The 27402-nt window shown below is 45.8% G+C and overlaps 1 protein-coding gene across 1 annotated transcript; it reads right to left on the bottom strand.

The window, feature by feature from the left end:
- SRI (sorcin) lies at positions 1-24606 on the bottom strand. The gene is made up of 8 exons (XM_040431128.1): positions 24451-24606; positions 14271-14345; positions 14048-14117; positions 5106-5149; positions 2656-2803; positions 1771-1884; positions 1628-1686; positions 1-199 (listed from the first exon to the last, which is right to left on the bottom strand). The coding sequence occupies exons 1-8, from the start codon at positions 24487-24489 to the stop codon at positions 173-175; spliced, it is 576 nt and encodes a 191-aa protein (XP_040287062.1). The 5' UTR covers positions 24490-24606; the 3' UTR covers positions 1-172.
- Between the last annotated feature and the right edge of the window lie 2796 nt (positions 24607-27402).

The raw sequence follows: 27402 nt of genomic DNA, 5'->3' as shown, positions 1-27402 counted from the left end.
TTGCCTCTATACATTTTGCATTTATTAAAATACAAAAAAAATAAAATAAAAAATAATGAGGTACAAAAGACACAAGCGGCTCCCTATGAACACTGGATGTCCAGGACTAAGAACAGAACGGAGCCGCTCCCAGGTAAAATCTACTTGATCTGTCTCCAGAGGTTTCACATTTTCAGATGCTCATCACACATTGTATGAACTGCGGAGGAAACGAAAAATAGAAATCAAAACCAAAAAGTATAATACAAGTATTACTAGTTACAGAAGCAGAACTGGCTGCAGTGTTCCTATACACTGACATCAAACACGGATATTGAAAATGGTGAGGAATACAAAGACCACCTCGTCTGGGATTGTTTTTAGCACTGGGCAATGTTATAATAAATCACATCTGACTTTTTGGCAATTGCAGCTCACACCTTGCAAACATGTCCTCCACTAACATCTTTCCCTTCACCAGTCCTTTGACCCTAGAGGGAGGAGAGGTCATGTTCCTGCCAAACTGCATACCATGTATACCAATGGCCGCAGGGGTTTTCTGAGTGTTTAAAGGGCATCTGTCAGCAGTTTTGTACCTATGACACTGTCTGACCTGTTACATGTTGCACTTGGCAGCTGAAGGCATCTGTGTTGGTCCCATGTTCATATGTGCCTGCACTGCTGAGAAAAATGAAGTTTTACTGTATGCAAATGAGCCTCTAGGAGCAACGGGGGCGTTACCATTACACCTAGAGGTTCCGGTCTCTCTGCACTTTGACAAGACCAGGTGTGATAACCTTTTCACTGCCTGGTCCTGTTAATCAAAGTGCAGAGGGCACGGCAGTTGCAGAGAGAGCAGAGCCTCTAGGTGTAATGGCAACGCCTCCGCTGCTCCTAGAGGCTCATGTGCATATATTATTTTCTCAGCACTGCGGGCACATATGAACATGGGGCCAACACAGATGCCTTCATCTGCCAAGCACAGGTCAGCCAGTGTCATAGGTACAAATCTGCTGACAGATGCACTTTAATACTGATGACCTATCCTCAGGATAAGGGCTCGTTCACACGAACGTGGGATGCCCGTTGCTGTATTGTGGACCGCGTTTGCGGATCTGCAATACACAGGCACCGTTCCGTGGCCATTCCGCATCACGGATGCGGACCCGTTGATTTTAATGGGTCTGCACATCCGGAGAGCTTTCTGGGGTTCCGTTCCATGCTTCCGCACCGCAAAAAAGATAAAACTTGCTCTCTTTTTGCGGAACGGAAGGATCGCAGACCCATTCAAGTGAAGGCACAGATTCTGGAGAAAATACCGGTTTTCTAATCCTGGATAGCCAATTTAACTGGAAACATGAAGAGTATATTATATCCCATAAAATAAGGCTAAGATCTAAGCTACACAGGGAGCTAAAATGACCCGGTCTGGGGACTTGTCACCATGTGGGGAAACAGTCAGACAAAGTCTCTGCTGCTTACTGCTCCACATATCTCAGAGAATGGCAAGCGGCAATCTTTATTTTCGAGGGACTATTCCTTCCACCCTTTGATGGGTCTGCCATGGCTGCAGTTAGAAGTTCCCATACACTCGCATTACACACGCATTTTACTGCAATGAAACCCTCTGCCGTGTCCCAGGACTCACATCATCATACATGAAATTCACCATCCCCTGCTGGGCAGTGTCTCGTCTCCTGAAGACATCTGCAGAAAAATAAAAGGGGACACTTGTAAGAAACCAGTGAAGAATCCACCCCCCCCTCCCTGTAAAATTATACCGCCACTCACCAGTCAGGGCTCGGATCTTCACGCAACAAGCAATGTAGTCATCAAAGGTTATCCTTCCGTGGGTGCTGAATCTTTTGGACAGTATATTCAGTGCTTGGGGGCTTAGCCGATATCCTGTAAAGTATAGAGCAGATGCTAATAGTCAGGTCTATTCTGGATATAACCACCCTTCTGGCATAGCCCGCACAGAGCTGCGCACAATTGGGTCTATAAAGCAACTTTCGGGACACAATGGTGCAATTTTACTAATGAAAAAAAATGCACCAGACTTCTGGTTCAGATTGAAAATGGTTCCTCTATACTGGAGAACCTACAACCCCTGTAATCATCGGCCCCTGTGACACAAATCCCCCATACTCAAAGACGTTGGATGCCGCAGTCGCTATTGACAGATGTGCACTCTGTGTCAATGGATGAGTCCCACCAAAAATAACAAATACCAATAGGGGCCAAACGGGGGGAGGCTATGAACTGCAAAAGGTATGGAGCCAGTTTTGAGGATGTCACAGTTCCACTCAGTTTTGGAAAATAACTGCAATCCCCATAATACAAGAAAAATTCCGGAGCACAACTTCTTCTAAATCCACATTGTGCCATTCCGGTTAGAAATTCATGAATAAATTGACAACTGAGCGTTACCAACTGGGAGTGTGTCCCTACACAGCTTTGATATGGTCCACTCAGAGCAAGACTGTCCCCTGTGACAAGGTGAATGACACAACCCAGTTGTCCATTTATACACAAATTACTAGAAGGAATAACAGAGGAAAAAAAACACAGATCTAAGAAAAGATGCTCCAGAATTTCACAGGGAATACAAGTATTTACTAAAGCAAACCAGTCAGGTCTATCACTGCACCCAAGAACTGAAGCCCTCGTACTCACCCATAGTCCCCAAAGCTCGATGAAGCTCCAGTCCATCAATCGTTCCGCTCCTGTCCGCGTCAAAGGCCATGAAGTTCTGCTTCCAGCCATTTAGAGCCATTGACAGTTCTTTAAACTCATTGAAGCCCATCTTGCTTGACATATCCCTCTTGAGACAATGTTAAGGAAATTACAGTTTCAAAGAACTGCAGCATACCCGCAAATTTGATAAGATCACTGGGGGAATCCATAATTAACTCTTCCATTTGAAGGGGCTTCCGGGATTTAAATATACTCAGCTCCTCAATATCTGATAGGTGGGGGTCTGACTCTTGGTGGCCCTCCGATCAGCTCTTTTGACGTCCACTGGTCTCATGGCCTAGAAGCAGCTCAGTTCCATCCAGGTGCAGAAGACTGAGCTGCAATACCAAAGCACGACCACTATGCAACGTACGTCCTCTCCAGACGACTGACCGGCGGGGGTGCCAGGAGTTGAGCCCCCCACCGATCAGATACTGATGAAGGTACTATGGAGAAAAGGAAACTTGCAGATGGATTCACACGGCTATGGCTCTTCTAAAGTTAGCTGGGAGAAAGCCGCTGCCGGGAAGGGACTCATCGTCCTGCTAACAAGAGGATCGGACAGTTGAATCCAACATGCTCGATCTCCCTCAACGGAGAACTGGGAGACCACCATACACATTTAGATGGTCAGCAAAACCTGCCAAAATCTTAACGTGAATATTAGATATTTCATCACTGCGCAGTTGTCTTTCTGACGCCCCCGCCGATAACTTTGCATGCTTGGCTTAGTCAGACATGCAAATTTATTTTCATAGGGAAAGACAATTGCCAGCTTATCTCCTGGGAAGCAGAGCTCAAAGGGGTCGTTTAGGTACTGACATAAATGGCCTCTTGCTAGGAGATGCAATGAATAGCCAACCAGCGGGTGGTGTCCAACTGCTGTAAAGAGTGTATTAGACACCCTGATGCTGCTAGCGATTGCCGGGAGGGAAGCGTTCCCTTCCGGCAATCGGCAGATAGCTAGCAGATGACAATGCCGCCATTACATGCAGAGATATCCTCCGCAACATGGGGAGGAGCGATCGCTATGCTATCGCTCAGCCCCGTGCAGGACAGCAGAGTGCTGGCGATCAGACAGAGCGATCTGCCACCGGCAAATGCAGATCTTTCAGCATGCTGCAAGATGTGGACTGCCCAATGAACAAGTGTTTGCTCGCCAATCGGGCATTTGTCATAGAATTGCGTTATGGTCCATGGTAAAGGAATCCATAACGCAATTCACCTTTTATCAACAAAGTGTTGAGCGAATTTCAAAATATGAAATTCGCTCATCTCTAGTTGTAACCATGGAAGTGAGCAGTGTATAATGTGGTGGAAAAATGAATCCCGCCAGCAAAGGAGGCAACATGGACAATCACAATACATTAGTAAGTGCCTTGTATTAACTTCCTCTACATGATGAATGCTATTTGCTGAAGAGAGGCAACCCCTTTAGGCTAGGGCTACACGGCGACATATTTTATAATGATCGACTGGGGTGTCGCACTGTGACATGCTAAACTGCGACACGACAGTCACACAAAAATCCTCCTTTTCGTGTCGCAGTGCGACATCATTCTAAAATATGTCGCTCAACATTTAGTCATGTAACTCTAGCCTTAAAGGGGTTGTCTCACTTAAGTAAGTCGCATTTATCATGTAGAGGAAGTTATTACAAGCCACTTACTAATACATTGTTATTATCCATATTGCCTCCTTTGCTGGCAGGATACATTTTTCCATCACATTATACACTGCTTGTTTCCATGGTTACAGACCACCCTGCAATCTATCAGTGATGGTCGTGCCTGCACAATACAGGAAAAAGCAGTAGCCTATGTGCACTCCCATGGTCCCGGCCACCAAAGAGGCAGACTCTTTTTCCTATAGTGTGACAGGCGTAGAAAATGGTAAATGAGAGGGGCCTGCTGGCCTGTCCCCTTCCACTCCCACATTTTAGACCTGGCGTGAGTGGGGAGAAGTCGCATTGTGGCACAACTAGTTGTTGCACCTCAATCTGAGCCTAAAATACGGCTAATATAGACATATTCCAGCTTAATAAATGACACCCATAGTTTTAGTGTCGTTTCACCCACTAGTTTTCTTCTTGGGGCATGTGCACATAGAATCTTTTGTCATGGTACTTTGGCACAGACAACGAACACTAAGAAGGGACATGTCTCCAAGTGCGGCCACAGCTTTAATCCTACCTCCCATTGAGATGGATGGAAGGCAGAAAGGATGCGGCTGTCAGCAGGATTTCCGTGAAATTTTTGTGCTGCTCTCCACGCCAAAATTCCGTGGTAAAACTCACTGTGTGAACGGCCCCTTACAGTTTAAAGATCTGCCCTAGTAAAACCCAATGAATGAAGATGGCAGGGGCATTGCTCGTCATGGTTAAAAGATACATCCAGCATGGCGATCATGAGTCTGCAGGCATCCAAGCTGAAGGCTGAAAAAAAATAAACACAAGAATGAATGAAATACTCTTACAAAAGTGGTCATTCTGGCCATCAAGGGGGGGGGAATCTCCATCACAGAACCCCATTAAGGTATCGGCCACAGATCACAAAACTTCTGACGCGGTTGGATATATTTTGTGAAGGTTGCAAGCAACTTCTTTTCTCTAATAGGGCAAGAGGTTGTCCAGCTTTGGGACTAACAGGTGGCAGCAGCCGGTCATACTAGTCTTTGGGTTTCATAAAGACAAAATCTGATTATTTGGGTTCCATGCGCTGTCTCCCTCATTGGTCCTGTCCATACCTTGCATTTATAGAAACTCCTGGAAACATATGGGATGGAATTGTGAACACAACTCCCATTCCTTACATCAAAAAGAAACCATGCCAAGAGAGAGAAGCCAGGAAGACTGGGACAGCAGCAGGACCCCCATCCATCTGGCATGGAAAGGATTATTCAAGACTAAAAGTGTCCAAGACCTATCCGACCCAGGGTGAGGGTGATTCTCGCCTAAATCCCGCCGCTGGATCAGGTTGGCAGTCCCGCTCCCAAAGTGCGCCAAAGACATCAGTCGATGTGGGCAGAAGTGAGCGCTGCAGCCAACCACTGGCCGTAATGGTGACATGCTCGCCTTGCGTTACGCATGACGTCACATGTGCCTCCCATAGACTGATGCACCTCAGTGCACATGAGAGCGGAACTGCCAGCCCGGAGCCCAACAGACATGATCCAGTGGCGGGGATGAGGTGAGCATCACCCCCACCCTGGGTCAGGCAAGTTTGGGCCACTTTTTAGTCTTCGATAACGCCTTTAAGGGTACTTTCACACTAGCGTTATTCTTTTCCGGCACCGAGTTCCGTCCTAGGGGTTCAATACCGGAAAAGAACTGATCAGTTTTATCCTAATGAATTCTGAATGGACGGAAATCCTTTCAGGATGTCTTCAGTTCATTTTTTTTTTTCACTTTTCAGGACGAAGCTAATACCGCAGCATGCTGCGGTTTTATCTCAGTCCAAAATTCCAGAACACTTGCCGGAATGCCGGATCCGGCATTTTTTCCCATTGAAATGCATTAAAGCCGTATCCGGACCCAGAGTGTGCCGGCATTGCGGTCTGTGCATGCTCAGACCGCAAAAAAATAAATAAAAAAAATGCCGGATCCGTTTTTTCCAGATGACACCGGAGAGACGGATCTGGCATTGCAATGCATTTGGCAGACGGTTCAGGATCTTTATCAGTCTGACAAATGCCATCAGTTGGCATATGCTTTTGACGGATCCAGCGGGCAGTTCCGGCGATGGAACTGCCTGCCGGAATACTCTGCCGTAAGTGTGAAAGTAGCCTTAATCTGGCAAAACACATCCACATTTCCTGACTATCTGCAGAGAAACAAAAAGGCGAAGATTCCTGATAAGCGCCAATAACCTCCTTAGATTAATCATTATCAGAGTTATTATTGCTCTTTATGACTTAGAGGTCAGAAGAAAATTTGCAGATTATACACGTTAATCTGTACGCAGAGAAGTGCTGTTTGCCTAGTCATGAATTGGACTATAACTCATCAGCATAAAATCACCAATTCTAACCAGTTGTGAGCCAGCATTTATAGGGAATGAGTAGGATTTGCTCAAGATGGTGCCACGCTCATTCAGAAAACTATTTTAGATTTCTGTGGCACAGATTTACTTCAAGCTGGCAGCTTGGGGGGGGGGGGGGTCCCTTTTTGTCAGAGGGCGTGTCCTGTCTGTTACAAATCGTTGCAGTTGAAGGATGGAACTGAGCATGTGCTTCCATCTCAGTGAACAGGGCATTAGAAAAACAGCAGGTGACGCTATCTGATTTAATTGAATAACTCACTGGCGATACTACTTTTTTTTATTAGATGCAATTACAGAAGTATTCAGATCCGGGTGCTGGTTTGAAGACCAAAATATTTTTTGTGGGACAACCCCTTTAATACACCATAGCATGTCCTGCTACAGACAGGAGGCTACATTTATCAAAACTGCCTAAGGCTAGTTCCACACCAGAGATGTGAATTCCGGCAGAGAACAGCCTGCGGGAATCCACTGGATCCAGCACTGCCAGATGTTAAGTATAATGAGGTCTGGCGGACATTACATCCGAATCTGGCCAGCATGCGGCGAACCCGCTGGACAAAAACCACTGCATGCTGCGGTTCGTGTCTGGCTGATCCTCAGAGTGCCTGCTGGATTGTAGCTACCACTGGTGTGAACGTAGTCCAAGGCCGGACATACAGTACAGACCAAAAGTTTGGACACCTTCTCATTCAAAGAGTTTTCTTTATTTTCATGACTATGAAGGCATCAAAACTATGAATTAACACATGTGGAATTATAAACATAACAAACAAGTGTGAAACAACTGAAAATATGTCATATTCTAGGTTCTTCAAAGTAGCCACCTTTTGCTTTGATTACTGCTTTGCACACTCTTGGCATTCTCTTGATGAGCTTCAAGAGGTAGTCCCCTGAAATGGTTTGTGTGCCCTGTCAGGTTTAATAAGTGGGATTTCTTGCCTTATAAATGGGGTTGGGACCATCAGTTGCATTGAGGAGAAGTCAGGTGGATACACAGCTGATAGTCCTACTGAATAGACTGTTAGAATTTGTATTATGGCAAGAAAAAAAGCAGCTAAGTAACGAAAAACGAGTGGCCATCATTACTTTAAGAAATGAAGGTCAGTCAGTCAGCCGAAAAATTGGGAAAACTTTGAAAGTAAGGGCTATTTGACCATGAAGGAGAGTGATGGGGTGCTGCGCCAGATGACCTGGCCTCCACAGTCACCGGACCTGAACCCAATCGAGATGGTTTGGGGTGAGCTGGACCGCAGAGTGAAGGCAAAAGGGCCAACAAGTGCTAAGCATCTCTGGGAACTCCTTCAAGACTGTTGGAAGACCATTGCAGGGGACTACCTCTTGAAGCTCATCAAGAGAATGCCAAGAGTGTTCAAAGCAGTAATCAAAGCAAAAAGGTGGCTACTTTGAAGAACCTAGAATATGGCCTATTTTCAGTTGTTTCACACTTGTTTGTTATGTATATAATTCCACATGTGTTAATTCATAGTTTTGATGCCTTCATAGTCATGAAAATAAAGAAAACTCTTTGAATGAGAAGGTGTGTCCAAACTTTTGGTCTGTACTGTACATACAACACAGCCACATTTGTTCAGCCCGAAAGCCATCATTCCATGATCCCTCACACAAGGAAACCTCTCCTTAAGAAAAAAAGGATTGGGCAGATGAAATCCAACATGTCCAATCCTCATCTTCCATCAGGGGAGAGTACACATTACATGGTCGTCCATCAAAAGGTCCAAGATGTATGGCCAGCTTAACAAAAACTGGTCTGTCCCATAGCAGCCAATCACAATGCAGCTTTTGTTTAAAAGGGGTTTTCCAGGATTTTACTGCTGGTCATCAGTATCTGATCAGTGAGGTCCAACAGATCAGCTGTTTGAGAAGGCAGTGGCACTGCGGCCTTCTCTCAGCTTTCCCTAGGCCATGTGACGACATGTTCATCGGTCACGTGCCCCAGGAGCAGTTCAGCTCCATAGGAGTGAATGGGGCTGAGCATGATACCAAGCCTAGCCGCTATACAATGTACAGCACTGTACTTGGCGAGCAGGGAGAAGGCAATGGCACTCACAGGAGCACCGATGCCTTCTCAAACAGCTGATTGACAGGCGGGGTCCAGAGCGTTAGACCCCCACTGATCACCTATCTGGAGGACCGTTTCATCAGTAGTAAAATCTCGGAAAATCCTTTTAACCAAGTATGTTGAAACCGGGCCCCTTTGGCTTGAGGCAGAATTGGCAATTACACCCACATACACGTACTGGTTGCAAGATGAGCAAAACTCAGTTTGGAGGCACTGTGCTCGTCTCTAATGAAATTGCTCTCACTCCTCTACCACCATACCTATTCACTTGGTCCCAGCTCCCCCGGTCTCTCTAACTCACGTTCCATTTGCAATAACCTTTCCTACATCCGCCATCTCTTCATTTCCCAGAATCTTGCCTTCCTTTGTCTCACTGAAACATGACTGACATGCACCGACAGCCTCCACTGCTGCACTCCCCGATGGAGAAAACCCATGACCGCACCCTTGAAATTAGGACCTCCTATCCAAGACAGGAAACCTGATGAGATAGAGGTTCACACCGCCACCACCCCTCAGTGATTGTAATAACCAACCCTCCGGAGGTGTGGGGGGAAAACTACTGCATGTAGTACCCTTCTCCCAAATGCTGCATCTGAATTTAGTTGCAGCCTATAATATCTAATAAAAAAGGTATGAGGCGAACTCCAAGTCGCCGCCCTGCATATTTGGGCTAAAGAAGCTTCTGCTCTAGTGGAAATGAGCCCAAAAATCTGTAACATAGAGAAGGAATTCTTAACCCATCTAGCAATTTTACTCGCTGCTGCCTTATGTCCCTTAAGAACTGCAAGAGAAGGTTTTCATCTATTCTCCGGTCTGCAGTGGAATCAAGGTACTGCAACAAACACCTCCTCACATCACAGCAATTATACTTTTTCTCCAACTTGTTCACCGGATTATACAAAAAGATGGAAGGATAATACCCTGACTCGTGAAATTCCAAGACTACCTTAGGTTGAAAAGATGGGATTGGCCTGATGATTACTTTATCTTCCGGAATGTTAGTTTAAGGATGAGTGGGAGAGGCAGAGAAAGCCTGTAACACAGAATCCCTTTTAGCTGATGCAATTGCTAACAAAAAGGTCATCCTAAAAAGGTAAGCAGCCTAATACAAAGGTCATTAAAAGGCTCAAATTGATCCTGGGATAAAGCAGACAGGATCCTATTAAGATCCCAGGGTTGAGATAAGGGACAAATAGAAAGATTTAATTTAGAAGTAGCAGTTAGGAACCTCTTGACCCAGGAATGTTAAGCTAACCTAATGTCAAAAAAGTACCTAAGGGCTACTATTTGTACCCTCAAGGTAGAAGCTTTTAAGTTCTTGTCTATACTTGCCTGCAGGAAGTCTAAAATTGCCAGAATGTCAGGAGCCACCAAAGGGTCTGGATTATATCCCAAAAAGGTAGAAAACATCTCCCAGACTTTAAGATATTTTTGGGATGTCAACTTTTTACTGCCTATAAGGGTGGAGACTACTTTATCCAACAATCCTCTCCTTGACCAATTCATCCTTTCAACATCCATGCTGAGGGGTAAAGCAGCTCTGGACTGGGATGCATAGGAGGACCCTGGAAAAGAAAGTCCTTCCTTACTGGCAGAACCCAGAGAGACTCTACCACCATCTTCTGTAGGACTGTGTACAAAGATCTCTTTGCCATCTGGGAGCAATCAGTATTCCTTCTGCCTTGTCCTCCTGCATTTTCCTCAATACTCTTGGGATGAGGCAAATCGGGAGAACGCATAAACGAATTCCTTGCTCCAATTCTGAACTAGAGCATCCAACGCCAATGGCCTGTCTAGGTGGTTTAGTGAATATAACCTGGCTAACTTTCGGTTTGTCCTGGTTGCAAATAGATCTATCGTAGGGCATCCCCACTTCATCCATTCCCCTTGCCTGACCTGGGTACGGCTTAGGAAATAGTCTCACAATCTCTTCAAATGTACTGCCGACTGGAATAGATTTCTGTCCTCCGCTATCTGAAATATCTCCTGATAAAAGGGACAGAAGATGATGCCCTCTTTTGTTCCTCCCTGGTGGTTCTTAGGCTGTAGAATTGCCTAAGTAAAAGATAGCTATTCCAGAAGTAAGACAGAATTGTAATCTTCAATGTTCCACTCTATTGCTTTCAGCTCCCTGAAATTGGAAGAGGCCCTTCTTGATACTAGATCCCACCTTTGATGCCAGAAATTGCTCAGAGAATGAGCACCCCCATCCCCATAGACTGGCATCCGTAGTCACAATTGGCTGATCCCTTACAGACCATGGAGCTCCTGTTGATAGATTCTCTGGAATCAACCACCAGAGTAGGCATTTTCTGGCTCTTGATGAGACATGAAATTTGTGGTCCAAAGAATGGAGAGCCATCCCAGAAGTTCTCTTAAGTGTATTTGGGCATACGGTACTACTAGTATGGCGGAGGTCATCTGAGCTAGAACAGACATCGCCTGCCTGAAAGAACAGTGGTAAGAGTGGAAAGGAGTCCATACTTGTTTCCTGATGATTTCATTCCTTCTGGATGGTAAAAAGCTCTTCTGTTGTACAGAGTCCTACTAGATTCCTAAAAAGACGTATATTTGAAAAGAGGAAATCTGACTTTTCTTGATTTATTGGCAAACCCACATTCTTCAAGGTTGTGCAAAGAAATCTTAAATCCTTCTCTAGTTCTTCTTTTGAGTAACCAGAAAGCAGTTCTTTTGATCTGAGGCTTGTTCCAGGATGGATGCTGGACAATGCTCAAGTCTACCTTTCTGGCCCAGATGTCACTTCCCTGCTACCCAGAACCCTGGCATGTCTATTATCTACATCTTCATTCTTCTCCTCCCGCTTCCTAAAACTTAACATGCACTCAGCCTCCCTACCTGACCTATCCATTACAGTTACGACTCATGCACACGACCGTATTTTTGGTCTGTGTCCTAACCTTTTTTTTTTTTGCGGATCACACACACACGTAACTATTTATTTCTATGGGTATGAAAAAACAAACAAACAAAAAACACGGATGTCATCTGTGTGCTGTCCTCATCCGTTTGGCTGGGCTATAAATTATAGAACCATCTTCTGAAGGAGAAAATGAAAAATATATATAGTATAATGCTGCCCAATTATGCTAGACACTACATTCCCAAAGTATGCGTGTGTACACATTCCTAAGGTGGGGGCACTCACTTGGGTGAGGGGCTATAGATTAGACAGGATGAAGCAAGCATTGGTAATGAACAAAAGATGTTAGCCAAGAACATGAAGCAAGCACGCATTGTCCATGCATGGAGATGTCCAATGGGGTTGTAGAGAGAGTTTAACCTATCCAATGAGGAGAAGACCAGTATGTAAAGTTTAGGATGGTTGTGTATAAGAGGAGTGTCGGCTTCTCCCCCTTTGAGCATTTTCCTTTGTGCGATTGAAGCTGTTAATGCTCCCGGCTAGCCGCAATAAACCTTATTCTTCCTGAAGACTGCGTTTTCAGAGTGGTATTCCACAACACTTCTTGTCTGTTTTAAAGATACACCTTTAAGACAGAGGGTCTCGTGAAAAATTGTGGGATGCACACGGACAGCATCCGCATTTTGCAGATCCGCGATTTGCAAACCACAAAACAGATACAGCCATGCGCAGGATGCCTTAGGCTACATTCACACGATGGGGAACCGCCATGCCCATGTTGCGGACTGCAAGCCGCAGGTCCGCAAAACACAGGCACCAGCCACATGCGCTCCACCCATTACTTTTACCCAACAGGTCTGCGATCTGCAAGATGTGGCTAAAGATAGGACAGGCCCTATCTTTTGCGGCACAGACCTGGAAGCCCTTCCGTGGGCCTCTGGGGCCGTGCCTCCACCTCCACGCCGCAACAGATAGGACATGTCCCATCTTTCGTCTTTCGCCACATCTTGTGGATCGCAGACCCATTAAAAGGCGATGCAGGGAGCACATGGCCAATGCCCATGTTTTGTGGACCCACGGTTTGTGAAGTGCAACATGGGCACAGTGGCAAATGTAGCCTTAACAGCACCATGCTTTCTCCACTCAAAGGTCAAGTAACCTGAAAAAAACCTCACCTCTTCAGGAAAGCCTACCGTCCGCAATAAGCATGCTGCCACCATGCAGCTTTTACCCTCGCCTACTTCTTCCCCTTCTCTTATAGATGAAGCTCCTGCGGGCAGGGCCCTCCACCTCCTCTGTCCCAGTCTGTTAATAGTGGTTTATTGCATTTTTATTTATTTTTTCACATTAATTATGCGTTACCCCTCTTGATGTACAAGGAATTGATGGAGCCTTCAAATAAAAAAAATAATCATGATATCCCTTTAAGAAACAAAAGCTGGGGTCTGACCGCTCGCTATTAGAGATGAGCGAATTTCATATTTTGAAATTAGTTCACACTTCGTTTGGTGGTAAAAGCAGAATTGCGTTATGGATTCCGTTACCACGGACCATAACGCAATTCTATGACGGAATGCGTTTAGAGGCATTCCGCTATTCATTCCGTCATAATAGAAGTCTATGGCCTGCAAAACGGATCCGTCCCATTTCCGTTATGCAGGGGATGCGATTCTGAGCATCATTTTATACATGATACTTTATCTTTGGGAGTATAATAAAACAAATTGTTTAATGAAGTGTTGCGGTACCTCACTATGTTCAGTCCTCTAATTTAACATCCAGGAGGTGAGAGATCTGAATGTGAAGGGAACCTCAAATCCAGTGATCGAGTGCATCTAAAGATACCATCCACGCTCCTATGGAAAGAGTTTGAGCTGCGCGGTCTTTTTTTGGACAAAGTGTGAATTGGAACCTACTTCACTATAGACCTGCTGCGCTCCAAGGGACTTTGTGGTTTGGTACAAATTTTATATACAATTTTTGTATATTTGTGTTAGGATTTTTTTTACAACTCCTGTACTAGTAGAACAGGTAACATTCACACAAACTGGCGAAAAGAAGAAAAAGGGGAGCAGCTGCCCAATCAGGTCGCTGCTTTGATTTTCCAAAGGGCATTTGAAAAATGAGGAGGAATCTGATTGGTTGCTTTGGGCAACTGTTCTACTTCTTTGGAAGCCGTTGCCCGTGACAACCAATCAGATCACTGCTTTGATTCTCCAATGGGGATTTGAAAAATGAGAGGAGGAATCTGATTGGTTGCTTTTGGCTCCTCTCCTACTATTCCACCATCTACTCTACGATACACGTATATTCCCAGACACTTACGTTTATATCCTCCCGACATGCCACTTTGTGTCAGACATCTCTGCAGCTCCTCAGCGTCTATCTGCCCATCCTTGAATGGAAGAACAGCGGTCACAATACAGACTAATACTCGTTATCGGTGGTTTCAGTGACTCCCAAAGTGAATGGAAGGAGCGGCGTACGTGCGTGGCCCGCTCTCCATTCTCCACCTTGTGCACACAGAGAACTACTGATAATAATTTACCTGGCCTGCAATAGCTAAAAAATAGCCATACATGGGATCCTGCTGCGGGTATCCACCGCCCGGGGGAGCGCCATACTGCAAAAGAAATAAAACCGTTACACAAGATATGGGAAGATGACTGGATTCAATGTAGTATACTTATCAGTAGTCTCCCCCCCTACCGCTGTACAGAACATGTTAGGGGTTGTAGTACATTAGCAGCAGGACAGAAGAATGGAATCATAGATATAGTACATTCAGGATAAATGCAAACAAACAATCAGGATTTACCGTATGTGTGGAGAATCCGCACTGAAATCCGCGAGGACGATCTGCATCAATTGGTGCGGATTTCCATGCAGATTTTACTCTCCCCATTGAAACGAAAGGAGAAAATCTACATGAAATCCAGTCATGAAAAAAAAAATAATTCATTGACATGCTGTGGATTTTAACCAGTTGCCGCAACTGTAACGCCGAAAGGCGTCATCGCGGCGGCTCCCTCAGGCTACGCTAACGGCGATTGGCGTCATCTCGCGTGAGCCGAGATTTCCTGTGAACGCGCGCACACAGGCGCGCGCGCTCACAGGAACGGAAGGTAAGCGAGTGGATCTCCAGCCTGCCAGCGGCGATCGTTCGCTGGCAGGCTGGAGATGTGATTTTTTTTAACCCCTAACAGGTATATTAGACGCTGTTTTGATAACAGCGTCTAATATACCTGCTACCTGGTCCTCTGGTGGTCCCCTTTGTTTGGATCGACCACCAGAGGACACAGGTAGCTCAGTAAAGTAGCACCAAGCACCACTACACTACAACCCCCCCCCCCCGTCACTTATTAACCCCTGATCCCCTGATCACCCCATATAGACTCCCTGATCACCCCCCTGTCATTGATCACACCCCTGTAAAGCTCCATTCAGATGTCCGCATGATTTTTACGGATCCACTGATAGATGGATCGGATCCGCAAAACACATACGGACGTCTGAATGGAGCCTTACAGGGGGGTGATCAATGACAGGGGGTAATCACCCCATATAGACTCCCTGATCACCCCCCTGTAATTGATCACCCCCTGTAAAGCTCCATTCAGACGTTTGCATGATTTTTACCGATCCACTGATAGATGGATCGGATCCACAAAACACATACAGGCGTCTCCCTGGAGCCTTCCAGGGGGGGTGATCACCCCATATAGACTCCCTGATCACCCCCCTGTCATTGATCACCCCCCCTGTCATTGATCACCCCTCTGTAAGGCTCCATTCAGACATTTTTTTGGCCCAAGTTAGCGGAATTATTATTTTTTTCTTACAAAGTCACATATTCCACTAACTTGTGTCAAAAAATAAAATCTCACATGAAGTCACCATACCCCTCACGGAATCCAAATGCGTAAAAATTTTTTAGACATTTATATTCCAGACTTCTTCTCATGCTTTAGGGCCCCTAGAATGCCAGGGCAGTATAAATACCCCACATGTGACCCCATTTCGGAAAGAAGACACCACCAGGTATTCCGTGAGGGGCATATTGAGTCCATGAAAGATTGAAATTTTTGTCCCAAGTTAGCGGAACGGGAGACTTTGTGAGAAAAAAATAAATTAAAAAAAATCAATTTCCGCTAACTTGTGCCAAAAAAAAAAAAATTCTATGAACTCGCCATGCCCCTCATTGAATACCTTGGGGTGTCTTCTTTCCAAAATGGGGTCACATGTGGGGTATTTATACTGCCCTGGCATTTTAGGGGCCCTAAAGCGTGAGAAGAAGTCTGGGATCCAAATGTCTAAAAATGCCCTCATAAAAGGAATGTGGGCCCCTTTGCGCATCTAGGCTGCAAAAAAAGTGTCACACATCTGGTATCGCCGTACTCAGGAGAAGTTGGGCAATGTGTTTTGGGGTGTCATTTTACATATACCCATGCTGGGTGAGATAAATATCTTGGTCAAATGCCAACTTTGTATAAAAAAAAAAAAAGGGAAAAGTTGTCATTTGCCGAGATATTTCTCTCACCCAGCATGAGTATATGTAAAAAGACACCCCAAAACACATTGCCCAACTTCTCCTGAATACGGCGATACCACATGTGTGACACTTTTTTGCAGCCTAGGTGGGCAAAGGGGCCCACATTCCAAAGAGCACCTTTAGGATTTCACAGGTCATTTACCTACTTACCACACATTAGGGCCCCTAGAATGCCAGGGCAGTATAACTACCCCACAAGTGACCCCATTTTGGAAAGAAGACACCCCAAGGTATTCCGTGAGGGGCATGGCGAGTTCCTAGACTTTTATATTTTTGTCACAAGTTAGCGGAAAATGATGATTTTTTTATTTTTATTTTTTTCCCTTACAAAGTCTCATATTCCACTAACTTGTGACAAAAAATAAAAAACTTCCATGAACTCACTATGCCTATCAGCGAATACCTTGGGGTGTCTTCTTTTTCAAAATGGGGTCACTTGTGGGGTAGTTATACTGCCCTGGCATTCTAGGGGCCCAAATGTGTGGTAAGGAGTTTGAAATCAAATTCTGTAAAAAATGACCAGTGAAAGCCGAAAGGTGTTCTTTGGAATATGGGCCCCTTTGCCCACCTAGGCTGCAAAAAAGTGTCACACATGTGGTATCTCCGTATTCAGGAGAAGTTGGGGAATGTGTTTTGGGGTGTCATTTTACATATACCCATGCTGGGTGAGAGAAATATCTTGGCAAAAGACAACTTTTCCAATTTTTTTATACAAAGTTGGCATTTAACCAAGATATTTATCTCACCCAGCATGGGTATATGTAAAATGACACCCCAAAACACATTCCCCAACTTCTCCTGAATACGGAGATACCACGTGTGACACTTTTTTGCAGCCTAGGTGGGCAAAGGGGCCCACATTCCAAAGAGCACCTTTCGGATTTCACCGGCCATTTTTTACAGAATTTGATTTCAAACTCCTTACCACACATTTGGGCCCCTAGAATGCCAGGGCAGTATAACTACCCCACAAGTGACCCCATTTTGGAAAGAAGACACCCCAAGGTATTCCGTGAGGGGCATGGCGAGTTCCTAGAATTTTTTATCACAAGTTAGTGGAATATGAGACTTTGTAAGAAAAAAAAAAAATCAAAAAAAAAAAAAATCATTTTCCGCTAACTTGTGACAAAAAATAAAAAGTTCTATGAACTCACTATGCCCATCAGCGAATACCTTAGGGTGTCTACTTTCCGAAATGGGGTCATTTGTGGGGTGTTTGTACTGTCTGGCCATTGTAGAACCTCAGGAAACATGACAGGTGCTCAGAAAGTCAGAGCTGCTTCAAAAAGCGGAAATTCACATTTTTGGACCATAGTTTGTAAACGCTATAACTTTTACCCAAACCATTTTTTTTTTACCCAAACATTTTTTTTTTTATCAAAGACATGTAGAACAATAAATTTAGAGCAAAATTTATATATGGATGTCGTTTTTTTTGCAAAATTTTACAAGTGAAAAATGTCATTTTTTTGCAAAAAAATCGTTAAATTTCGATTAATAACAAAAAAAGTAAAAATGTCAGCAGCAATGAAATACCACCAAATGAAAGCTCTATTAGTGAGAAGAAAAGGAGGTAAAATTCATTTGGGTGGTAAGTTGCATGACCGAGCAATAAACCGCTAAAGTTGTGGAGTGCCGATTTGTAAAAAAGGGCCTGGTCTTTAGGGGGGGTATAAACCTGTGGTCCTTAAGTGGTTAAAATGAGCATGGAAAAAAAAACTGCATCGGGTACATGAGAATTTTTAATTCTCATAGAAAACAATGTACATGACCTACAGTGCGGATTTTCCACACGCAATCCTGATTGTGCGCATTTAGCCTAAGGGGGACATTTCTCATCCCCTGTAAAAAAAAAAAAAAAAAAAAAAAAAAAAAGTTTCAAAAAAGTCAAAGTCCGGTGTACACCATGGTTGTGTAAGATTTTGAGACATTATACACCGCTTGTTTCCATGGTTACAGACCACCCTGCAATTTATAAGTGGATTTTAGCGCTAGTGTAAAACTAGCCTTATATGCCGGTCATAAGAAATGTCGGACATCCACGCCGAGTACTGTGGCAGGTGAGGGAGGGGGGCGAGCAGCAGGATACACACTGATGTAATCTGATAACGTCAGGTTTCCTGTGGGCGGACATGGAATTTCGTCAGTCGCCGCTCGCAACAGGACTAGAAAATGGGATTGCTAGATAAGAAAAAGTTTCTGCGTCCTGTCCAGTGTAACAAGTCTGCACCAGTTCACAGCGGACAATAAAAGACCCTCCTTTATACATCAATCTGCAAGATGTGCGCCATCTCCTGCTACAAAGCGCAAGGAACAAAAATAGCCATTTCTTTAACGGAAAAACAAAATAAACCGTTACAGAATGAGCGCCACACCCTTCAACAGGCAGGACGTGGTATTGCAACTCATCACCATTCACTTCTATGTATAGTTCAGATGCAATAGCAGACAACCCATGCATCACGCGGCTATGAACGTGAGCACCATGGGGCGGATTTACTAATCCTGTCTAAACTTACTCCATCTATTGGTTGGGTTCTATTGCGCCAAAAATTTGGCACATGGTGCATTTTAAGCCGCACCCATTTCCTCCAAGCAATGCCCCTTTTCACCTAAGGCTACTTTCACACCATCGTTTTTGCTGGATCCGTCATGGATCAGCACAAACGCTTCAGTCACGATAATACAACCGTCTGCATCTGTCATGAATGGATCCGGTTGCATTAGGTCTTATATAGCCATGAACACCATTGAAAGTCAATGGGGGTCGGATCAGTTTTCTATTGCGTCCGAGAAAACGGATCCGTCCCCATTGACTTACATTTGTCTTGCTCCACACCACATTGCGGACAGAAAAAAACGCTGCTTGCAGCGTTATTCTGTCCGTGATGGGGACGCAACCAAATGGAACAGAATGCATTCTGGCGCACTCCGTTTAGTTCAGTTAAGTTTTGTTCCGATTGACAATGAATGGGAACAAAACTGAAGCGTTTTCTTCCGCTATTGAGATCCTATGATGGATCTCCATAGCGGAAAGAGAAAGTGCAGATGTGAAAGCAGCCTGAGCTGTTTGGCGCAAAAGCATCTAAAACACACAATAAACATGTAAAGGTGTGGTCCATAAGATGGCTGCTGATGGAGGATCATGTGACCAAGTAGATCATCTCCATGTGATGTCTCCTCTATTCAAATACATTACACCTGCACTAGTTCTGTTGGAGTGGAGGAGACATCACATGGAGGTGATTTGCCTGGTCACATGACCCTCCATCAGCAGCCATTTTATTGACAAGACCTCTGTGGACTGTACAAAAAAAAAAAAAAAAATGCCAAACAAAAGGGGGCATACCTTATGAAATGGTGCAGAATTTCAACAAAGGCTGTATTAGTAAGTGTCATATAAACACATTGGTCAACAATAACCAGAAAGTGGACAACCCCTTTAAATGGGACTGAAGCCACGGGTGGATCAGAGGCATGAAAAAAAAAAAAAATTTAAAAAAATTGCAGCAAGAATCTGAGGGTCAGCCTCGGTGTCTGTGGGAACATGCCCTTAGGGTACATTTCAAGCAGCAGATGTTTCCTTTGGAAGAATCCACTGCAGATATCAGAGGTGGACCTCCGGATCCCTGCCGTGGATTTACAGAAGGTCACACTACGACATCGCAGCTAACGATAGTTCATGTGGTGACCAGTAGTTCAGTGAAAACAGCCCGACAGCCATGGAGTCGAGCGTCGGGGGAGCAGGTACGTATAGATCTCTGCCCAGGTACTGCTGGGAATTTGGAGGGGGGAGGGGATTTAGAAAAAAAAAACAAAAAACAAACACCTGGACAACCTCTTTAATGTTGCTCAGACATAGGTCGGTTATTTTTCCTTTTGCTAGTTATGTCCTCGTCTACAAGGATATAGACATTATACGATTCCCATGACAACCCTGAAAGTCTTGTCCTCTGCACCTTTGTCACCATTACCAGCAGCGTGCGAGGCAATAAGATCTGCCTTATCGCACAGGGAAGCTCTCCTTAAAGGTGTTCCCATATTTATGGTCAGTCATAAACACTCAATAAAAGACAAGTACAACGTAAATGAACCTGCGACTGCATTCAAAGTCCACCAACATGAAATGCTCTTTATATTCCTGTAATCCGGGAGAGCAAGAGGGAATTGTACCGTCAGCGATTCCCTGACGAATATCCATTACAGAGACTGCTCCACGAGTGATGCAATGTGGAAGAGAAAAGCTTCCCCGAGCAGAACACAGATCTTGCAGTACAACAGATGGCTCTTTTGCCCGGTGGTTTGGGTTGGGCCTAGTACTCTACCAGCACTCCCCGACGTCTGCACACGTGGTCACAGCCGCACTCTCCCTACTGCCCGCCGTTAGGATTTTCGTAAAGGGCATCTGTCAGCAGATTTATACCTATGAAATTAGCTCACCTGTTACACGTGAGCTTGGCAGCTGAAGACATTGGGTTGGTCCCATGTTCATATGTGCCCCCCGCATTGCTGAGAAAGATGATGTTTTCATATATGCAAGTGAGCCTCTAGGAGCAACGAGGGCGTTACCATTACACCAGAAGTCTCTGCAACTGCCACGCCCTCTGTACTTTGATTGACAGGACCAAGCAGATGTGATGCCTGGTCCTGTCAAAGCGAAGAGGGAACGGCAGTTGCAGAAAGAGCAGAGCCTCTAGGTGTAATGACAACGCCCCCGTTGCTCCTAGAGGCTTATTTGCATATATTAAAACATTCTTTTTCTCAGTAATGCGGGGGGCACATATGAACATGGGACCAACACAGATGCCTTTAGCGGCCAAGTGCACATGGAACAGGTCAGCCAGTGTCATAGGGACAAATCTGCTGGCTGATGCCCTTCAAGACTCCTCCTCATGGCTCTGTGCTTACCGCCACAATACTGCCCCTGTGTCAGACTCTGCCTGGGCAGACCCCCATTACAGCCCCACGTTCCTCCCTTTTATTTACTGGCAGTAGAATTGACCACCATGGTCAGTGAAGGGCTATACTCTGACTGGGGACCGCAGACACATTTGCTTTGGTCAACCCACCAGATTCATGTGGGTTCATTCACGCCTTAAAAAAAAAAATAGTCGATGGGCCCCATGTCTGGTCCGAGACCGAGCAGATCCTATTAGATGTAGGAAGTCCTACTCTCCACTGAAGAGATCCTTACGTGAACACGCTAACCAAAACGCAACTACGCCCAACTGCGAGGTCAGCCTGCCGAAAACTACTGAGGACCTAGCCAAAGTCCAGCTGTAAGAAGAACCATCTCCTGGTTATCTACATAACCAGGGAGGTCATAAAAAAAAGGGAAATTCAATGTCTGGATTTTCTAGAGGAGACATCGCATGACACAGGGAAGTGACGGGAGAACGCACCCACTGGGCCTTCACGCCGCTCCTTTAAGGTGAGATTGTCACGCCTAAGTTGACGACAATGACCACCTACCCCTTGGAACGTAGACGTCTCATTATTCATCTACAGTCAAAGGCCAGTGAGAGCAAATACTTAGTTATATGGCTGGTAAACAGTGTTTCTAGGAACAAGAGGGCATTAACCCCTTAGCCTCATGACCAAGCGATTTTTTTTTTTCATTATTGCATTCCAAGAGCTGTAAGGGCGCCTTCACAGGCGGCAGAAAATTCTTCAACTGAAAATCACTTCCATTCATTTGAATAAGGCTGCACACACATGGATTTCTGCAAGCCACATTGAGGTGAATGGAACTGATTTTCAGTCACGGAAATTTCTGCCTCAAAATCTGCCGCGTGTGAAGGTATTTTTTACGTTTTACTTTGGCGCAATAAAAATAAAAAAATAAATCCTTTTTTGCATCGCCGCCTTCCAAAACCCATACATTCTTAATTCTTCTTATGTCAGAGCTGTGTCAAGGCTTGATACTTTTTTATTTTTTTTGGGTGGGTGGTTCAGATAAGCAAAAAAACAGCAATTCTGGGATATTTTTCTCATTTTAAGTCAGTCCTATAGGCTTTCCGTGGTGCATGCCGTCATAGAATTCCGGTATGGCCCGCGGTAACAGAATTCTTAAATAACCTGAACTTGCAAATCGCAAGTTTGCTCAACACTACCTGTGACCTTTGACCTCAACTGCCATGTAAAGGCATCGACACCCAATGATTGCATTCGTGGAGGGCGCCAATCGGTGACCGAGGGTGCCCCCTTATTCTATGAAATAACTTAGATGCTGCGGTAGCTACTGACCACTGCGTTGAAGCAGCTAAACGATAGAGATTCTAACGGCCAGGACTACTGCGCCACTCAGCAAAAGACACCCATGCTAAACCTGCACGGTTGTAGAAAGGCAGGCCGTTCATGCGCGTGGTCGCTCCATTCAAATCCCACAGAAATGAATGGATCTTCTGCACGCATGTCCGATGATTCACTTCGTTCATTTCAGGGGGCACGGGGCCTCCATTCTTGTGATCAGTGGTGGGTCCCAGCAGTAGGACCCCCACCGATCTAATAATCCACGGGAAAGGGGGTAACTTAATGTAAACCTGAATACCCCTTTAATATCTGTTAGTGACAACCAGAAAAACATCTATGGCCATTTATTAATAGGTTACCTCAAAAAGTTTTTTTTTTTTTTTTTTTTTTTTTTTTTTACACACACATTTGGCCAGAGGCAGGTCCCCCCTTTGGACTTCCAGAGCTTCTAGCACCGCCGCTCCCCTGGTCTTTTTTTACCTGGAGGCAGCAGTAACGTGCCAGGCTATACCCGCGACCATTAGTCAGTCACTGGGCACAAGACTGTAGATTTGGGGGGGGAAAGATAATTATCTGATCAGTGGAGATCTGACCGCTGGTACCAAGAGCAGGGACCCTTTGTTCCCCATCTGAATGGAGAGGTGGCCACGCATGCGCCCTGCTGCACCACTCATTCTTTATGCACCTGTCAAGCACAGACTCCATTCAGGTGGTGGAGCACAGGGCTCCCTGTTCTTGTAATTTGCAGGGGCCCCAGCGGTCTGGCCCCCATCTTGTGGATAGGTAATAAGTCGTTCTAACTGGACAAACCCTTTAAGGCTCCCAGAAATTACTGCGGCGAGTACGAAATTCCAACTTCAGACCCCGGCTCTGACAACAAAAATCTTGTGTATTACTGATACACAAGATTTTTTTTTTTTTTAAAGGGGTTTTCTCATCTCAGACAATGGGGGCATATCGCTAGGATAAACCCCCATTGTCTGATAGGTACGGGTCCCACACCTATATCGAGAACGGAGCGGGGAGCACTGTGGCTGGAGGACCCCAGATTTCCCGGGGTCCATTCACCACCAAGCGCTAATCCCCGCCTCTCCCATAGAAGTGAATGGGAGCATGCCGCGCATGCGCGGCCCATGCTCTCATTCATTTCTATGGGGCAGACGGCATTATTTTCGGCAGCCCCATAGAAATGAATGGAGGGCGGCTGCGCATGCGCAGTGCGCCCTTCTTCACTTGCGGGACTCCGTTCTCGATATAGGGGTGGGACCCGCACCTAAAAGACAATGGGGGCATATCCTAGCGATATGCCCCTATTGTCTGAGATGAGAAAACCACCTATAGCTGAGCTCTCCAAACTGTAGCTCCTCGGGGGTTGCGAAACTACAACACCAAGCATGACAAATGCAACTTTCTAGCCGCCCCTATACACTCGTACAGCAAATGAAATACTCTGCTTGGCTGGCCGACCCCCGAGATCTCGTCTGTAGGCATTATAGACATCCCCTTTAAATGACCTCCCACCGCTTCATCATTGACCTCTTCACCATCCATAGAGGACGGCTAGAAGATGCGGGCACTGACCCAGCCGCGCTCAGGCTACTCTGTAAGGGACCATACCACAAACCACATCCTCTGCATCACTCCACACTCAGAGTGCAAGCTCTGGGGACCAGTGTTCGCCCACCCAGGGAAGATTACATATAATAATGCATGCAAAGCCCACCTATAGCATGCAGATATCATTAACCCCTTCTGCTCCTGGTGACCTGACCATGCAGAATATACTGCATAGTTATAAAATAAAAATAAATAAATGCACCAGAATATTACACTGCATACACGGTTAACCCCCTGTGTGCCGGTGTTCTGAGATAGTAACAGGATGAACCTGCCCAAAAGTAAATGAACCCTGCGCAGGACTCACCCCTGGGTTCGGGTAGTAACCCCCTCCTTGATAAGCCATGGCTGCCGGCTGTAGAGATGTCCACACAGTACTAGTGCACTGCCCGGAACCTCACCCTAATAACGCATCCACACGAAGCCACGCCCACCCTTCCCCGGGGCCTCCAGGAGGGGCGGGGCGAGGTCAGCCTGAAACGAGTCTATCAGCTCTCGGAACCGCCCCCCCTCCTTCCGGCAGCTGAGATGCAGATCGAAACCACGCCCTCTTCGTAGAGCGATATCTGGGGTAGGCGGGGCTTACACGTAGTGACGTTAAAACCGCACCCTTCTCTGTCCCGGGCTATTAGTAACGTAAAAACCCCGCCCACTTGATTGTGTTTTGATAGAGGACGGGGCGTTGCCGGAGCAACCACCATTAAAGCCTCACCCTTACTGGCTGTGGTGCTATTTTGCATCGCTGCCGGTTTTCTATATGATGGGGTGAAGTTATATTAGTACAGGATGGGTGCTTTAGACAGGGGGGGGGGGGGGGGGGGGGGGTTCACACTACGTCTTTTTTTGAAAAGCACAACTTTTCATAGCATCCCCCCCCCCCCCCCCAATGTATATGTTAAATGTAGAACAAAAACGTGGGCCCCCTTCAGGACCCATTGCGATTTTTTTCATTTTTTCATTTTCGCTTCCCGCTTTTATACCCTTCCTTCTTTTGAAAATCGCAAAGAGGGACAATATTTTCGGCGCGCATCACGGCAGTTTTTTTTCCGCACTAGACCACACCTCTAACTCCGCCCAAAGCATAATTATTGACTCCGTCACAACTGCAGCAGCCGGGGGTTGGTTATTGTGGAGCCCCTGGGACAAATGTTTTCTTGCGTTTCGGTATCCATTTAAATATTAGCGTATAAATCAGCAGATTATATATATTTTAAGGACAAAATAATGAAGTTGTGATACAATATATAGATAAAAACCATACAAATAGTTTGGGGGGGGGGGGGGGTGGGGGGGCTGGAGCCAGCACTCGAGCCTGATGGCCGCGTCTTGCTGATCTCCGGATCGCAGTCTGCAGAAGCAGAGATGGTCAAGATTGGAGGACCCAGGCCAGGGGACTCGGGGGCAACCACCAAAACTGCATCCCAGCCGTCTGGTATGACGAAATACCTGAAGAAATAACCGGGCGCTCCGGCTCCTAAAGAGGCCAAGATGGCGGCGGCAGTGTGCCGCTCCCGGGAAGCAGCTACAGACGGTATGTCGGATGGAGAAAGCGAGGGAGAGGAAAATCCATAGCCTCCCCGTCTCACGCCGCTTTATCAAACAGGCATTTGAGGAGGCGTTGGGGGCCGATTAAACATAAGTGGACGGTGGTGGCCCAAGAGATACAACATGTCGGCCACAGGGTTGACACTTTAGAAAATGTACAGGCATCTTGTATTGAGCACCGTAAAGGAGTCTCCCAGTCTCTCACCTTGTGCCAATCTCACATTAACTCTTTATATGCGTCTCTGGAAGACCAAGAAAACCGCAGCAGGAGAAATAATCTCCGACTTAGGGGTTTCCGTGAAACAGTGGCGGCAAATGATATTCTTGCTGCGATTATACAGACTGCTACAAGACTACTGGGTGAGGATAAAGCATCCGCCATTATAATTGAAAGGGCTCACAGAGCACTTCGCCAACACCCCAAAGACTCTGAACCACCAAGGGGACATTATATGCCGATTCCTGAAATTTCAAGACACGGAAATGATTCTCGCTGCTGCTAGGTCAATGGACAATGTAATGTAATGCTGGGCGATGCTCCGATATTGATTTACCAAGACCTCTCCCCCCCCCATACTTTACTGAAGAGGAGAGCCCTTAAACCGCTCACAAGCCTTCTCAGGGAGAAAAGGATCCTATACCGCTGGACCTTCCCTTTTGGTTTAGCATTTACAATTTCTGGCAAGCTTGTGGTTATCTCTTCTTTTGCTGATCTCCCTGAAGCTTACAACGCCTTGGACACTCCACCTCTAGAGACAGAGAACTGGGACAGAGTCTCGGATCTGACCAGCTTACCAGCCCTCCCTAGTCTACAACCTTGGGAACAAGCTGCCACCCCTAAACAGCAACGGGTCAAGAGGAAGAATGATGTCCTGACCGTAGCCGGCCAGGCTACTTTCACACTTGCGTTCGGGGTTCCACTTGTGAGTTCCGTTTGAAGGCTCTCACAAGTGGCCCCGAACCAGTGGCGGATCCAGAGCCTGGTGTCGGGAGGGGCACTTTCAGATTTTTTTCTGTCCGCCGCCACAAAACAATGGTGCTTATAGAACAGACTACACAGTGTAGCGGTATACTGTATATTGTGTGGCACAGTGTGGAGGTATACTGTACATTGTGTGGCACAGTGTATGCTATATGTGTATAACAAACATATTTCACATGAAAACTTACAGTTACTTGGCTTGGCCCTTGGGGATCTCGGACGCCACTTCAACACTTTGGTCGGGGGCTCGGCGGAGCTGATGTTGTGTTTTATCCTAATGAGAAGGATTTCATAATAAGGATTTGGAGAAGGGGCAGAGGGATAGCAGAGCAGGGAGAGGCTGGTGCTGCTACTAGGGGGGGGGGTCATACCACGTGGGAGTAATAAAGCCCCCCCCAGTAGAAATAATTCTCCTTATAATTTGACAGTGCAAAAAGTACCCCTTTGTAATGCCCCCAGTTGAGCTAATGTCCCCATAGTGCCCCCATAATGTCCCAGTATAAAATACCCCTATATAGTGCCCCCAGTAAATGCCCCCATAGTGCTCCACACCCTCCTTCCTTCTAGTGTCCCCCATAATGTACCAGTATAAAATGCTCCAGTAGATGCCCTCAGTGTCCCCCATAATTTGCAAGTATAAAATACCCTTTCTTAGTGCCCCCCGTAGATGATCCCATAGTACTCCTCTCCCCCCACTATTAATCACAGCTCCCCATGTGCCAGTATTAATAA

Source organism: Bufo bufo, chromosome 5, assembly GCF_905171765.1.
Source record: "Bufo bufo chromosome 5, aBufBuf1.1, whole genome shotgun sequence".
Lineage (NCBI taxonomy): Eukaryota > Metazoa > Chordata > Amphibia > Anura > Bufonidae > Bufo > Bufo bufo.
This window is presented reverse-complemented; position numbering and strand designations above follow the sequence as displayed.

Excerpts from the sequence above, each read along its gene's own strand:
- SRI (XM_040431128.1), bottom strand. The coding sequence starts at position 24,489 with ATGGCTTATCAAGGAGGGGGTTACTACCCGAACCCAGGG. Across the intron at positions 14,118-14,270 it reads TTTTAGCTATTGCAGGCCAG|GATGGGCAGATAGACGCTGA; the intron begins GTAAATTATTAT and ends CTTCCATTCAAG. Across the intron at positions 200-1,627 it reads TGAATTTCATGTATGATGAT|TTCATACAATGTGTGATGAG; the intron begins GTGAGTCCTGGG and ends TTTCCTCCGCAG.